Raw genomic sequence first — 17,554 nt, 5'->3', positions numbered from 1 at the left:
ACAAGGTGGTGAAAGAGCCATCTCAATGTCCAGTCGCTGAATCTTGTCTAGTGGAACAATTTCTCCATTTCCATAATCAATGTACAAAACATTGGCCATCTTCTGTGCAACATTCACATCCTGGACTAATGCTCTATACCACTTCTATAGCGGAGCAACAGGTAATTAAAAATACAATTTAAATCTAGATTGCCTGTATTACAAACTTTCTATATTTCAAACTTAAACTTATGTTGCAGACCCTAGACAATTTCCAGCTCTTGCAATATCCAAAATCTAAGAAAAACCTACTTAACAGAGGCCATTGAAACACAAGTCAGCCCAATTTGCACCTTTCAAGGCTAGCAGGCTGATTGCCACAGAGTCAATTTTTAAGCACTGTCTCAAGCCTCGCCCTTGAAATGCTAAACTATTGATTCCAATGCAATGGCATCATCTTTCAAGGTTTGGTGCTTTCAGTACTTGTATCAAAATTTCATTATTAAACAATAGGATTAAAGTACATAATTTGGCTCTTCATTTTCAAAGACCTGAAAGACTGATTGTTGCCAATCTGTACACAGCAGTTTATAAGTGGATTCCATAATTACATAGTCAGTTAATATCAGGATAGACACTTATTTGAGGCAATTCCTAAAGAACAAAATCTAATTGAGAAAATAGCCAGGATTCCCTTCATTGATTTGGGACACTATGCCTCTTAATTGGGACAGGAGACTGTTGTCGAGCTGTTTCTAACTAGTGTCAGTCGTGTGCACTTGTTAGACACCACACCATGCTTTGAGTGAAGCTTTTAAATAGCGTCAGTTCCATGCATTTGTGTTCAAATCACTGATTTTTGTCATTGATTGCTGGCAAAGAAAAAGCAGCATGACAATTTGTAGCTGTTTTGCTCACTGCGGTTTCAAGATTTCAAGCTTTGAGATATGAGAAATAGCTAGGAGTGAACATGAAACGATTTTACTGCTTCTGCAAGCACGGAACTATGAAGAATTTGAAGGTAACAATCATCTTGAATGGTACAATGAAAATGAAGATTTAAAGATTTAATGATTTGCGATCATCAAAAGCATTGTATAAAGACAATCATCTACACTAGGTGTCTGTGCTGATTTTGTTCATTTATAGTTAAACAAAAGGACACAGCAGCATACATTGGATGAACTCCATCAATTTAAAAAGAGACGGTTTGATCGGGGCATGACTGCGCAAATGCATGGATGTCAGCCAGTGAGAACAGCGGGAAGAGTTTAAAAGGAGACAGCTTTATAGAGTGGTCAAAGGAAGAGCAGTCAACAGAGTAGAGGGAGACAGAGTAGAAAGGCTTTGGCGATAACAGATCAAGGAGAGGCAGGTTAACTATGTAGAATACAGACAGGAAGGATGTGTGTGAGGCTGGGGTTCTGCACTTGGTGTCAGATGTGGGAAGTCCAGGAGACTCCCAGCCTCCAGACTCCCGGCCAGCTTTGTGCTAGGTGCGTTCAGCTGCAGCTCCTTAGGGACCGGGTCAGGGAACTGGAGATGCAGCTCGATGACCTGCGTCTGTCTGGTCAGGGAGAGCAAGGAAATGACAGAGAGGAGCTATAGGCAGGTAGTCACACCAAGGCCTTGGGAGAGAGAAGGGCAAGAGGTAGATACTAGGAAGTAACCTAGTGGCTGTCCCCCTAAACAATAAGTACTCTTGTTTTGAGTACTGTTGGGGGAGACTGCCTACCTGGGGGAAGCAACAGTGGCCGCACCTCTGGCACAGTCTGGTCCTGTGGCCCAGATGGGTAGGAGTAGGGAAAGGAAGAGGATGGCAACAACAATAGGGGACTCTATAGTTAGGGAGTCAGACAGGCGATTCTGTGGATACAGGAAAGAAACGCGGATGGTAGTTTGCCTCCCAAGTGCCAGGGTCCAGGATGTTTCTCATCACGTCCACGATATCCTGAAGTGGGAAGGAGAACAGCCAGAGGTCGTGGTACATATTGGTACCAATGACATAGGTAGGAAAAGGGAGGTCCTGAAAACTAACTACAGGGAGTTTGGAAGGAAGTTGAGAAGCAGGACCTCAAGGGTAGTAATCTCGGGATTACTGCCTATGCCACACAACAGTGAGTATAGGAATAGAATGAGGTGGAGGATAAATGCTTGGCTGAGGGATTGCAGCAGAGGGCAGGGATTCAGATTTCTGGATCATTGGGACCTCTTTTGGGTCAGGTGCGACCTATACAAAAAAGACGGTTGCACTTGAATCTGAACGGGACCAATTTCCTGGCGGGGAGGTTTGCAAAGGCTATTGGAGAGAGTGTAAACTAGAACTGCTCGGTGGGGAGGGGGGAACCAAACTGAACTGAAGTGACGAAGGAAGAGGTGATTGGCTCACAAATAGAGAAAGCTTGGAGACAGTGCCAGAGGGAGGAGAGGAAGGTGATAGAGAAGGAATGCACTCACACTGATGGTTAAAGATGTGTCTATTTTAATGGAAGGAGTATTATAAAATAAGCAAATGAGAGAGCATGGATCAGTACTTCGAGCTATGATGTTGTGGCCATTATAGAGACTTGGATGGCTCAGTGGCAGGAATGGATACTTCGAGTGCCAGGCTTTAATGTTTCAGAAAGGACAGGGAGGGAGTTAAAAGAGGTGGGAGCATAGCACTGTTGATCAGAGATAATGACAAGGCTGCAGCAAAGGAGGAAGTTATGGAGGGATAGTCTACGGAGTCGCTGTGGGTGAAAGTTAGGAACAGGAAGGGGTCAATGACTCTTCTGGGTGTTTTTTTAATAAATAGTCCACCCAAAAATAACAGGGACATCAAGGAGCAGATAGGGAGACAGATTCTGGAAAGGTGTAGTAATAACAGGGTTGTTGCAGTGGGAGATTTTAATTTCCCAAATATCAATTGGCATCTTCCTAGAGTAAGGGGTTTAGATAGGGTGGAGTTTATTAGGTGTGTTCAGGAAGGTTTCTTGACAAAATATGTAGATAAGCCTACAAGAGGAGAGGCTGTACTTTATCTGATATTGGGAAATGAACTTGGTCAGGTGTCAGATCTCTCAGTGGGAGAGCACTTTGGAGATAGTGATCACAATTCTATCTCCTTTACCATAGCACTGGAGAGGGATAGGAACAGACAAGTTGGGAAAGTGTTTAATTGGAGTAAGGGGAAATATGAGGCTATAAGGCAGAAACCTGGAAGCATAAATTGGGAACAAATGCTCTCAGGGAAATGTACAGAAGACATGTGGCAAATGTTCAGGGGATACGACAGGGAAAGGATGGTAGGATACAGGAACCATGGTGTACAAAGGCAGTTGTAAATATAGTCATGAAATGAAGAGCTTACAAAAGGTTACAAAAAAAACAGGTAATGATAGGGATCCAGAAGATTACAAGGCTAGCAGGAAGGAACTTAAGAATGAAATTAGGAGTACCAGAAGAGGCCATGAGAAGGCCTTGGTGGACAGGACTAAGGAAAACTCTAAAGCATTCTACAAGTATATGAAGAGCAAGAGGATAAGACGTGAGAGAATAGGACCAATCAAATGTGACAGTAGAAAAGTGTGTACGGAAACAGAGGAGATAGCAGAGGTACTTAATGAGTACTTTGCTTCAGTATTGACTACCGAAAAGGATCTTGGTGATTGTAGTGATGACTTGTAGCGGACTGAAAAGCTTCAGCATGTAAGTATTAAGGAAGAGGATGGGCTGGAGCTTTTGGAAAGCATCAAGTTGGATAAATCACTGGGACTGGACAAGATGCACCCCAGGCTAATGTGGGAGGCAAGGGAGGAGATTGCTGAGCCTCTGGAGATGATCTTTGCATCATCAATGGGGATGGGAGAGGTTCCGGAGAATTGAAGGGTTGCGGGTGTTTTCCCCTCATTCAAGAAAGGGCATAGAGAGAGCCCAGGAAATTATAGACCAGTGAGTCTTACTTCAGTGGTTGGTAAGTTGATGGTAAAGATCCTGAGAGGCAGGATTTATGAACATTTGAAGAGGCATAATATGCTTAGGAATAGTCAGCATGACTTTGTGAAAGACAGGTCTTGCCTTATGAGCCTGATTGAAATTTTTATGGGAATGTGACTAAACACATTGATGAAGGTAGTGTATATGGATTTCAGCAAGGCATTTGATAAGGTATCCCATGCAAGGCTTATTGAGAAAATAAGGAGCCATGGGATCCAAGGGAATATTGCTTTCTGGATTCAGGACTGGCTTGCCCACAAAAAGCAAAGAGTGGTTGTAGATGGGTCATCTTCTGCATGGAGGTCAGTGACCAGTGGTGTGCCTCAGGGATCTGTTATGGGACCCTTGCTCTTTGTGATTTTTATAAATGACTTGGATGAGGTAGTGGAGGGATGGGTTAGTAAATTTGCTGATGACACAAAAGTTGGGGGTGTTGTGGATAGTGTGGAGGGCTGTCAGAGGTTACAGTGGGACATTGATAGGATGCAAAACTGGGCTGAGAAGTGGCAGATGGAGTTCAACCCAGATAAGTGTGAGGTGGTTCATTTTGGTAGATCAAATATGATGGCAGAATTTAGTATTAATGGTAAGTCTCTTGGCAGTGTGGAGGATCAGAGGGATCTTGGGGTCCGAGCTCATAGGACACTCAAAGCAGCTGCACAGGTTGACTCTGTGGTTAAGATGGCACACAGTCCATTGGCCTTCATCAATCGTGGGATTGAGCTTAAGAGCCGAGAGGTAACGTTGCAGCTATATAGGACACTGGGACCCTGGTCAGACCCCACTTGGAATACTGTGCTCAGTTCTGGTCGCCTCACTATAGGAAGGCTCTGGAAATCATAGGAAGGGTGCAGAGGAGACTTATAAGAATGTTGCCTTGATTGGGGAGCCCGCATTATGTAGTATTGGTAGTGTACTAACTTGTTCAGTATTTCATTTAAATACCTAACTTGTTATTCAGTTAAAGTGCAGTTTGTATTTTTTTATATTTTTGTTAACTATTTCCATAAAATTTTGGCTAACTAAAGCAGCTACTTAATTGGACCAAAATGTACTGGTCCCAATTAACTGGAATTCACTGTATATAAACACACTAAGCAAAACTGCTTACATATACTCGTATGCTCACAAACACCTAGACCTGACCAGTTTTGAAAAATTCAATTGCTGCATTTAACTGGGGTAAAAACATCTAACTGCACTGATCCTTAGCAGAAGCACCAAGAATGTAAGTATCAGCCAAGATTGGCACCAGTTGACTATGGCAGTTCTATAGGTAACTAACCTGCATGTTTACAGGTTAATTTCAGAAATAGTCATATTCCATCAATATTAAGTTATAATCTTCAGAAGTCCAAAACAATTCCATAAACTTCACTAATTTAAAATACTTCAAATATTTTACAAAAGCATTACCCAAATGTTACCAAGTAATCATCACACCCTTCACCCTCACTACTTCCTACAAACATCAATTAACAAGCTCAGTTGTTAAATACATGTCTTCAAATAACAGCCTTAGTTTTGAATCTAATAAAAGTTTTGGCCCTATTTTATATCTGTAGATTAGTGTTCCTTTTACCTGATCCCTTGAAAATTTTGCTGCACATATTTCTCCTTCATCTGGTATGTAGTCATCCAGGTGATTCATATTGGCAAACACCTCCACGAGTGATAAGTCAATTGTTCTTAAAGTCTCAAAATTTTCTGGAGTGAGAACTTGCACATAAAACTCAGTTGGGTCTTTGAATTCTGTAACAACAACCTAGAAGAATTAAAATAATAAAAAATCTTTCAACATCTCAATATACTATACTTCATGAGAAATGCAATCTCTGGTTAAGTTTCAAATACAGTGCACAAGCACAACTCAATAAGAATGTTAGCAAAACTGCAAGATTACTTTAATTGCCCCAATTGCATTGAATCCTTAAGGATTAGAGAAAAGCAAAATAAAATTAGCTGGAATAAAATGCTTTCATATTCAGGTGGGTGAGGCTGAAAGATGGCAAAGATGTTGTTTGAACTAATGCTATTTAAAGTTTTAAACATCTACATTAGCGGACAAACCAAGAATTTCTCAACAGGTTCTAACACAGGTCATGGCCCTATGATGGCAAGAAAACTTTTTATTTATCAGCAATGCCGTTGAAAGATATTATCATAGACACCCCATTGAGAGTTTTAACAGTTAAACTAGTTGGAAACCTAGGATAATCAAACCACGGTTCTTCCACTGAGAGACAACCTCAACCAGACTGGCCTTTAGCCTTTTCAATCTCCATTTCCAAAGAATAGCCTTGATGTTCTCCATCCAAGTCAGACTGAGCAAGAGCAATGTTCAATTGCCTCCTTTTCTGACTAGGAAACAAGAGCAGTTTAAAATCCAAGAATCTAGACCACTATCTTCTTCAAATGGCTCTAGGATGAGACCGATGGGTCATGTGTGTTACCGCGTCCTCCACCTCTTCAATCTGCATGGCATTCTTTAACAGCCATCTTGACTTCCAGATCAATTAGCAGTTTGATTCACAAACCACTCCCTTTCAGGCTGAAGATACTGAGACCCTGACACCCGTGTTTCATTCTTCAGGAATGTTTTCATCTTTAATCCTCCAAACTCCACATTTGCCCAGTTGCTTGAAGTGTTTACATAACTCCACTGAGAAGCTTGTGAGACCTTAAGATTTTCTGAAATTGCTTGGAACCAAGGTTCAGAATCTGGAAGTTTCATTCTTGATATATTTCAGCACAGAAGTACTTAGTCCAAAAAACTTGAGTCATGAAGCTGAACGTGCAAATACTTCACCAACAATGTTTCCTTAAGGCTTGCCATCTTAGCAGCGATAAGCTCCGAATGAGAGATGGAAACCAACTTCAACGGAGTTACCCTAGATGTTCCCATGACAAGAGCGCCGTGCAGCCGAACGCACATGTTATGCAATGGGTAGATCATTTCTCAATAGCCATCTTCGCTTATATCAGTAAAGTGGTGTAACCGTGCAGCAACAACTTTCCAAAATCCAGGGGTTTCAAACATTTAACAACTTTGAAGTCTTCCAACTGACAGTTCTTCCACCTAGCGTGTTCACTCATGAACAACTGATGTAGGTACAGTGTCATCCCAGCCAAATTCTTTCTTACATAGATCTTGTAGAATCTTGGCACCACCAGACTTAAGATTACTTAAGGATAATAAATGGAACTAATAATAGAGAGGAGTCCCCTTCTAGTGAGTGGTCTATTTCAGATTATAATCTTAAACTTGAGAGCATCAGACTGAATGCACCATCGTGTGTGCAGTAGTCTCTCCACTGAAGGAGTGTCTTGATCCAAATCCTTCATTTTTCACTTTTTGCTCTTCTAACAGCACTGTCTGTTTATCCATTTTGAAAGATGAAAGCTGCCTTTAGCACAAATGGATACCAGGTCATGATAGAGACACTGCTTCTTCAAAGGACACTGACCCAAAACAGGCTTCAACACAGAAGCAATTGAAAATCTTATCCACTACCTCACAGCTGAACTGTTCTTCATTGTCATTGTCCTCTGTGCATTTCTTAAGAGCAAAGTTGGCACAGCTCGAAGATAAAATTGCTCCAACAAGATGTACCTCCATTCTAAAGTTCACCATATCTTGACTGAAGTCACTATCAGGCCAATAGAGAAACCCCAGCAGATCTGCATCTTCTGCTGATATCTTAACCTGATGAAACATTGATTTAATATCTGCTATGATTACCATTCTTTTTTGAATCTGGTTATGACTCCAATCAGTGAGCTAGTAAAATTTGGGCCAAGTAAAAGCTGAGCATCAATTGATATTCCCTGAACATGGTTCCACAGTTAAATACATGATAAAGATTCACTTTTCTAGGGAGGTAAATACCATGAAGTGGAATGTACTAAACTTCCCTATCACCACATTCCAGATCCTCTGCTGGCACTCTTTCCGCATAACCTCTGGAAATGACATCTTCCATGAAAGCTGTGCAGTCAGTGTGAAATTACAAATCCTTAAATCTCTTCCTTAGATTTAGAACACACAGTTCATCAATCTTCCTGTTAATTGGCAGATTAACCTCTTTTCTCAAAGGTAAACCAATCTGATAGTGGACATCCAACAGTTCTGCAGCATTCGTAACCAGCTCTATGAACTTTTGGACTTCTTTTGACAAACCAGGTTGTTCATCTTGACTGCATTCAAAGAAGTCTGCCTTGAACTGCTGCTATCCGTCTTTCCCATCATCTCCTTTGATGATGGTCCATTCACAATCCAACCCAATATGGTTCCAATTGCTTAAGGCCCATTATTAACACTGCAAATCACTTGCAACAACTCCAATACTTAAGGCACATTCATTCCAAACAGCAGCTCAATTTCTGAATCAATCTCTGGCAAATGGACATGTCTTAAGTAAGACTATCCCTGGAGATCCCTCTGATGAGAATGTTTCCTCCCTGGACAGGGATACTATACTTGCCCGTGCATACAATAGTTTTCACTAAAGACAGCCACTTCCAATGCTGAAACAATGTAGCTACTCATGACTTTCACTTGACCCATAGTGCGCAAGAGAATTCATGTCTTTTTCCTTGAGGTTGCGCTTGTTCATGAGGCCCACTGTACAGAAAACTGCTGTACTCCCTTGATCTAGGAAAACGTAAGTAACCACTGTTTTGTTACCCTTCTTAGACTTAACTTGTACTGGAATTATGGGAAGTTCACAATCAAGATTGCCATCCCATGAAAGATTGTTGTGAGTGATTCTTTCATGGCTTGTTTTGAGACTGCACCCTTTTTTTAATCAGAGTGAGCATGAAGTACGTGCAAGTTGCTTGCCGCTGCATACCTTGCATGAAAGACGCTTCTTTATCCTTGCTGATGTGCACTCTACATAAACAGCCAAAACAGACACCATTTTCTTTAGGAAGGCAATCATCTCACTAAGAGCACTTTGCTCCAGCTGAGGACAAGAATCCAATGTGTTCATCCTCACAGAACAGAGGAACCCCTTTGGCTAACAAGACAATTTCCCTTTCATTAGCTTCAGGTTCAGTTTTTGCTTTACTTCTCTGGCCACTGTAGTGGCACAACTGTTTCCTTTAGCCTTAGAATGAAGTTGTGGCTTAATCCTGTTCACACCTTGACCATTTGCTGGTGGTGGAGCAATTCTGTATTCCCGAATACCAAGTCTGCAGAAATCTGTACTCACCTTTCAAAAAAAATCAATAATGTCAGCAAAAGTAGTTTTACAGTTGTGCCTTTCTTTCAAAGACCACTGTTTTCCATTTATTGGCAAGCATGTCCAGCTTGGACTGCAGTTCTTCCATGGCATTATATCAGTTTTGCAGAGCTTTCACGTCTTCAGATTTGATAGATATACCCAAAAGAGAACCTTCTGCATGTAGGGCAGAATTAATTTTCTGTTCACTGAAACAATATAGCAAAGCGCTGACATAACTTTTCTTAGAGTTGACTTGCTGGCAACTCCTGACAAGTTATCTAGGGTAAACCTTAACGTGCTATTCAAGGAAATAAGAAATACTGACTATGGCTGTCAGTATAGACTTCAACACTGTTTTCAAAAGCCTTCATGAATGCATGATACTGCAAGGAATGGCCATAGAAGATTTGAATCTCTCCTTTTGGCAAAGATGAAATGCGCTATTGCTGTGTTAATAAGGCTGTTATTTCATTTTTCTTTTTCATATTATCAATACTACTATTTTGACCTCTATTATCTGAAAAAAAGTGTTTCCAGACTCTAAATGAGCCCTTTGAGCTGTTGAATATGGCAGATTCAGAGAGGCTCTTAGTGCAGGCTGAGAGGAAATACCCTAAACTACCTCTTAGAAGTCTTGCTCATGGAGCAGATAGGGAGACAGATTCTGGAAAGGTGTAGTAATAACAGTGTTGTTGAGATTTTAATTTCCCCAAGTATTGCTTAGCATCTCCCTAGAGTGAAGGGTTTAGATGGGGTGGGGTTTATTAGGTGTCTTCAGGAAGGTTTCTTGACACAATATGTAAATAAGCCTACAAGAGAGGCTGTACTTGATCTGGTATTGGGAAATTAATCTGGTCAGGTGTCAGATCTCTCAGTGGGAGAGTATTCTGGAGATAGTGATCACAATTCTATCTCCTTTACCATAACATTGGCGAGGGTAACTGCATAGGAACCTGGTCAGACCCCTCTTGGAGTACTGTGCTCAGTTCTGGTTGCCTCAGTACAGAAATGATGTGGAAATCATAGAAAGGGTGCAGAGGTGATCTACAAGGATGCTGACTGGTTTGGGGAGCATGCATTATGAAAATAGGTTGGGTGAACTCAGCCTTTACTCCTTGGAGCAATGGAGGATGAGAGGTGACCTGATAGAAGATGATGAGAGGCATTGATTGTGTGGATAGTTAAAGGCATTTTCCCAGCGCTGAAATGGCTAGCACAAAAGGGCCGTTTTAAGGGTGCTTGGAAGTAGGTACAGAGATGTCGGGGTAAGTTTGTATTCTTTTTAAAAAAATGCAGAGTGGTGAGTGTGTGGAATGGGCTGCCTGTGACAGTGGTGGAGGCGGATACGATAGGGTCTTTTAAGAGACTCCTGGATAGGTACATGGAGCTTAGAAAAATAGAGGGCTATGGGTAAACCCTAGGTATCTTCTAAGGTAATGACATGTTCGGCACAGCTTTGTGGGCCAAAGGGTCAGTATTGTGCTGTAGGTTTTCTATGTTTCTGTGTTTCAGGCAATTGAGAAACAAATGAATTAACATTGATATTGAGCGTATTTCTTTTCCTGTGCCTTTTCAAAAGGGATGTTGCATCTGAAGCCAAGAGGGACCAATATCCTTGGAGGAACATCTGCTAGAGCTGTTTGGGAGGGTTTAAACTAATTTGGCAGGGGGATGGTGCAGAGTGATTGTGCAGAGGATGGGGTAGTTGGTTTACAAACAGCAGTAGTGCATAGTGAGTGCACAGTGAGACTGCTAGCAAGGAGAGGCTGATGATAGGGCAAAACTGCAGCAGACAGGATGACTTGCAATGCAAAATCAAAAAGAATGATGAATACAACATTGAAGGTGTTATATTTGAATGCACTCAGTATATGGAATAAGGTAGATGAGGTAGCACAGTTACAGATTTGCATGCACAACATTTCTGGCATCACTGAATTATGGATGAAAGAAAATTATAGCTGGGAGCATAACATCCAAGGATACACAATGCATCAAAAGGACAGGCAGCAAGGCAAAGAAAGTGGTAAGAAATTAAATCAAATCATTAGAAAGAAATGACATAGCATAGATGGTGTAGCATCATTGTGAATAGAACCAAGAAACTGCAAGGGTAAAAAGACCCTGCTAGGAGTTGTAAACAGACCTTCAAACAGTTGAAATGATGCGGCCTACAAATTACAACAAGAGATAGAAAATGTATGTCAAAAGGGCAATGTCACGATAGTCAAGGGGGATTTAAATATGCAGGCAGATAGGGGAAAATCAGGTTGGTACTCACCCAAGAAGGGGAATTTGTAGAATGCCTATGAGATGGCTTTTCAGAGCAGCTCATAGTTAAGCCCACTAGGGGAAGTGATCATAAAATGATGAATTTAACCTGTAATTTGAGGAGAGTTTAAAGTGAGATGCATCAATACTACAGTGGAGTAAAGGGGCATGAGAGGGAAATTGTACGAGATTGACTGGAAGTTAACGTGAGAGATGACAGCTGAGCAGCAATGGCTGCAACTTCTGGGAGCAATTTGGAAGGCACAGAATAGCTACATCCCAAACAAGTAGTAGTCTAAAGACAAGATAACACAACTGTGCTGACAAGAGAAGGGAGAGAGGCATAAGAAATGAAATCATAGATGAGTTAGTCCAATCTTAATAGTTGGGAAGATGTTGGAGTCAATTGTTAAGTATGTGGTTTCGGTGTACTTGGAGGTACATTATAAAATAGGCCATATTCAGCATGGTTTACTTAACAGAAAATTTTACCTGACTTATCTGTTGGAAGGCCTTTGACAGGATGCCACACGAGGCTGCTTAACAAGAGCCCATGGTATTACAGGAAAGATTCTAGTATGGCTAGAGCATTGGATAATTGGCAGGAGGCAAATATTGAGTATGAAGGGAACCTTTTCTGGTTGGCTGCCAGTAACTAGCAATGATGCACAGGGTCTGTGTTGGAACCAATCATTTTACGTTATATACCAATGATTTGGAAACAGAATTGATGACTTTATGGCCAAGTGTGCAGTTGATACAAAGATAGGTGGAGGGGCATGCAGTGTTGAGGAAGCAGGGAGGTGGCAGAAGGACTTAAATTAGGAGAATGGGCAAAATAGTGGCAGATGGAATACTGTCAGAAAGTGCAGGATCACACATTTTGGTAGAAAAAATAAAAGGGTAGACTATTTCCTAAATGGAGAGAAAATTCAATAGTCTGAGGCGCAAAGCAACTTTGCAGATTCCCTAAAGGTTAATTTGCAGGTTGAGTCAGTGATGAGGAAGGCAAGTGCAATGTTAGCATTCATTTCAAGAGGACTAGAATATAAAAGCAAGGATGTAATGTTGAGGCTTTAAAAGGCACTGGCAAGGCCTCATTTGGAGTACTGTGAGCAGTTTTGGGCCTCATGTCTTAGAAAAGATGTGCTAAAAATGGAGAAGGTTCAAAGGAGGAGCATGAAAATGATTCCAGACATAACCCTCTCACTGGGACTCGTGTAAGACTTTGCTCATTAGCTAACTCTGCTAACAGCCATGCAATTCAGCGGTGAGAAGGCCAGCTTTCATATACAATATATAATCAAGGTTTGGTATGATTTGGAGTTCAACCAAACAGGAAGGTCTTGATGTTCCAATTAAAGGAAAATCAATTTGAGTGAATGAACTACTGTCCATACACAGCTACTGGTAGTCTAGAAATGACAGATCTTACACCAGCATAAAATTACAAAGTACATTTACCAAATTTCACCTTTAATAAACAGTGGCAGAAAAAGAAAAGGGGCCTATTACAGTAAACTAGCCTAATGTGCACATAATGTTGGAGCTCATACTGGAATAGTCGTGGGGGGAGGTGTGTGGTATCTCTGTACTCATGTGCTGAACCCACGGTCTGCATGAAAGCACCCACCACCTTCTGAAATGCCCCTGAAGACCATCTTGAATGAACTGGCTCTCTCAGGAGTATTGGCCCTTCCTCCTTGGAAGAATTCATCTGCACAAAGCACTGTGACTCTCCTTCCAACGACATTCTGCGGCACCTTCCCTTGTGCTCCGCAGCTCCCGCCAAAAGACCCCAAACCAGACTACTGCCTGTCATAAAAACACTCTGCCCTGCTCTCTCTAGAAGCTTCTTCCCTTGTGCTGATACACATTCATAAGTTGGACAACATGACTCCTTATCTTAGCCAAAGCCAAAACATTTTCCAGCATGGTGCACTGCTTTTACAGAAAACTGCTCATATAAACTACCTCACAGAATAGCAGTAGAAATCTTAACCAGATTAAAGGTCTATACTCACTATGGCAATCTCACTGAAATCTATTGAACATTGAAAGGCATTGATAGAGTGGAGGTGTTTCCTATGGTGGAGGAGTTCAAGACCAGAGGGGACAGTCACAGAATAGAAGACCGTCCTTTTGGAATGGAGATGGCGGAACTTCTTTAGCCAGACAGTGGTGAACCTGTGGAATTTGTTGCCGAGTCATTGGGTATATTCAAGAGAAAGGCTGGTAGATTCTTGATTAGGCAGGGCCTGAAGGGATATGGGGGAGGAGGTAGGAAATTGAGATTCAGAGGGAAATGGATCAACTATGATGAAATAGTGGAGCAGACTCAATGGGCCAATGGTTTAATTCTTCTCTTGTATCTTATGGTCTAACATAGGAACTCACACCATAAGACTGTCCTGCTGGAGCAGTTTTAGCATCTGCCACACTTGAAGCCCTTAGCACATTAACTTTGGCCACCTGTGCCACAATTTCTTCCTCCAACTTAGTGCTCCTTCCCTTTCCGTAGCTGTTCCTCTTGTTCTTCCAGTGCATATTTGTCCTTAATTGTTGATGTGTGATTAATACAGCTAAATCAACCCCTATTCAATGTGTGCAGAGGTGCTATTAAATAAAGATGATGCTCATCCTGCAGCAGAACCTTCGAGCGCTGACATTTGACACACTGCTACCTGTGTTTACATCTGTTGGGTCCTCTGCTATATGAGTGGTCAATATATGCTTTGGACCGAGAAACATCGTCTGATGGAAAATGAGATACATTCACTTGTTGCAGCAACGACCTTCAATATAACATGTTTGTGCTCACCAGTGTTTCACATCCTCCGAGTGCAATACTAAGGCATTCAATGTTTGAGAGAACATTTGTTTTGTTTTCCCTGCTCAACCTTGAGCAGTAATGAGATAAAAATCAATGTTGCTTAGCAACAGCTTCACAGAGATTTGTCAAGTCCTCAAAATGGGATTGCATTTAAGGCATTTTCCTCATTTCCCTAAAGGGACCTTAATTGATAGTATTAACCCTTTAATTTTGTACATACTTGTTTCATACTCTGTTTGACAACTTTGATTCTACCAAAGCTTTCAAAATAAGTTTCTCTTTTGCAAACCCCAACTTGAGGGCTACTGATGACAGTTCCATGCTTTGATTCACTCCTGTTAGTTTTGCCTTATTGTGCCACTCACAATTAACTGTTGCCTGCAGAGCAAAATGCACCAGTGGCATGCCTTTCAATAAACGTAGCAAACAAACTGTCTGCACATCCACAGCACTTCAAACAGACCAAACAGTGTTCAATTCAAATGTTAGCTACTGGAGGAACACTTCAACAATTCAATAAAATAAAATGACAAACACTCAGGCAAACACCATGCAAATGAGTAATGGTCCCCAATGGGCAAGCAGCGCTTACCATTCAAAACTGTGTTCAAACCACAAATACACAATATGTATCAACAGAAGGTCCCAGACAAACCTATCGCAAGCTGCTGGGGTTGCCAATGTGCAGGCTCTGTGTTGTAATTTCAATTTCACCAACAGGTCCAAAGTAAGCCTTTGCCGTAGACAGGTGTTCATTTGGTGTAATTTTTTTTGGGAGACAAACTGTAGCAATTACTTGAAAGCAAACCAAGACAGCTGAGAAACTGAGCACAAGAGTTGATCCTGTATGATGTGCTTTCAAAATAACGAAGATCCAAATAAAAAAAAAGTATGTTTGATCCTTTATTGTGAAACCAGCAAAGACGAATATGATCTTATAGCAACAAAAATCAAAACTAGAATTAGCGATATAGCAAAAGTGAAGTTAGCATAATTAACGGTCAACAAAAAACAAGGGCTCATCCCCCCTAGACTGGACTAAACTGAACAACTAAAACAAACAACACATAATGATACTCATTTCCTTCTACCACACCCCAACCCACATGACAAATTACTCATAATAAACACACAGCACAACATACAAAACAGACAGACCAAAAACAAATACATGGCTACTACAGGCCTTATTCTACTACATACAAATTTTATTTCTTATTCTAATAATCATTTGATAACACTGTAGTCAATGTTCTTGCAGGAGACCAAAATAATTTTACCTCCAAAACAAACTAAATTTGGCATAGGAAACAATTCTTCCAGATCATGGACAAAATCTAAAATGCAGATGCAAATACAGATCTTTAATTTTAAGTGTGGAAATGCAAAATGACAGGGAAAAGATAATCAAACCATAGTAACAGTTGGCAAACAGGAAGAATATTTACCTGCAACTTTGATTCCTTTGGCAATTCTTTGAATCTCAGGTCATTTAACTTAATTTTTTTTGCCATGTTCTTGGTTTTTATGCACTGAGAAGATTTAGCCTGCTAAAAATTTACAGGTTAATTGAATGATAGACCACAATGCATTCTTTTACTATTTTATCTCCTGCTAATTGATGTTTTTATTACAACAAAGTTTTACATTTAGGACAATCTCAGAATATTCAAGCCAAAATGTAAACCTTCCTGGCCTTCGGTATTGACTGCCTGAAGCTTATTCATTTTCATTATGACAAAAAAATTTCTTCACAGTTATGTCACAATAATTTCTTTATCAATAAGATTGCTTTATTATCACTCAATCTGTCTAGGATAATTTTTACGTTAACTCATTCAAAATTATTTTCAAGTTTAAATAAACTGTTCTTCAATGTGTAACTGTTGGTTTCTTTAAGCAAATACTTCAAAATAAGGTTTAGGAAACATTCAGGCTACATTTCTAAAGAAAAAACTGTTTTAACAACTTGTACTGTTTAGAGTCAGGACTATGCATCCCTTCAAAGCAACTCACCAATGCCAACCAAATTTGAGAGTTCCTGCTTTGTTTGAATTTCACTTAGCTCATTCTATTTCCCTGTAACTGGCCCACATCAATCCAAACGTTTCCCAACCGTGCAACTGTCCAAATGCCTTTTAAATGCCCTAATTGTACCCACTTCTTCTGACAGCACCTTCCATATACTCACCACACAATGTGAAGGAATAAAGTATCAACTTGGCCTCCACAGCTGCCTTTAGCAACAAATTCCAGATTCACTCCTCTCTGGCTAAAGAAATTCTTTATCTCTGTTCTAAAAAGGACACCCTTCTATTGTTACAGCTAATCAAGACCTTAGATAGACCCCACTTGGAGAACTGTGTTCAGTTCTGGTCACCTCATCACATGAAGGATGTGGATGTTTATAGAGAGTACAGAGGAGATTTATGAGAATGTTGCCTGGATTGGAGAGCATACCTTATGAGTAGAGGTTGAGTGAACTTGTCCTTTTCTCCTTGTAGCGACAGAGGATGAGAGGTGACCGAATAGAGGCGTATAAGATGATGAGAGGCATTGATCTTGTGGATAGCCATAGGCTTGTTCCCCCAGGATGGAAATGGCTAACACGAGGGGGCATAGTTTTAAGGTGCTTGGAAGTAGAAACAAGGGGATGGTAGAGATATGTTTTTCCACACAGAGAGTGGTTGGTGCGTAGAATGCACTGCCAGCAAAGGTGGATACAATAGAGTCTTTTCAGAGACTCTTAGATAGGTACATGTAGTTTATAAAAGTTAGGGAAATTCTAGGCAGCTTCTAGAGTAGGTTACATGGCCAGCACAACATGGTGGGCCAAAGGGCCTGTAATATGCTGTAGATTTTCTATGTTCTATTCTGACGCTGCATCATAAGATATAAAAGCAGAAAAGGGCCATTCAGCCCATCGAGTCTGCTCCACCATTCAATCATGGTCTGATCCAATTCTTCCAGTCATCCCCACTCTCTTGCCTTCACCCCATACCCTTCGATGCCCTGGCTAATCAAGAACTTAGCTATCTCTATTTTAGATATACCCAATGACTTGACCTCCACAGCCACACATGGCAACAACTTCCACAGATTTACCATCCTCTGACTAAAGTAATTTCTCTGCACCTCAGTTCTAAATGGACATTCTTCAATCCTGAAGTTGTGCCCTCTTGTCCTAGAATCCCCTACCATGGAAAATAACTTTGCCATATCTAATCTATTCAGGCTTTTTAACATTCAGAATGTTTCTGAGATT

General features: G+C 40.9%; 1 protein-coding gene across 1 annotated transcript in view; it reads right to left on the bottom strand.

Annotated features, from left to right (window-relative positions):
* Positions 1–17,554, bottom strand: part of tdrd1 (tudor domain containing 1) — a 117,000-nt gene that overhangs the window by 43,112 nt on the left and 56,334 nt on the right. The window contains exons 8-10 of the mRNA XM_059947904.1: positions 15,738–15,839; positions 5,540–5,722; positions 1–144 (exon numbers count right to left, since the gene is read on the bottom strand). Of these exons, the coding sequence (XP_059803887.1) occupies positions 1–144; positions 5,540–5,722; positions 15,738–15,839 (429 nt within the window). The remainder of the gene's footprint in view (positions 145–5,539; positions 5,723–15,737; positions 15,840–17,554) is intronic.

Source organism: Hypanus sabinus, chromosome 22 (assembly GCF_030144855.1).
Source record: "Hypanus sabinus isolate sHypSab1 chromosome 22, sHypSab1.hap1, whole genome shotgun sequence".
Lineage (NCBI taxonomy): Eukaryota > Metazoa > Chordata > Chondrichthyes > Myliobatiformes > Dasyatidae > Hypanus > Hypanus sabinus.
This window is presented reverse-complemented; position numbering and strand designations above follow the sequence as displayed.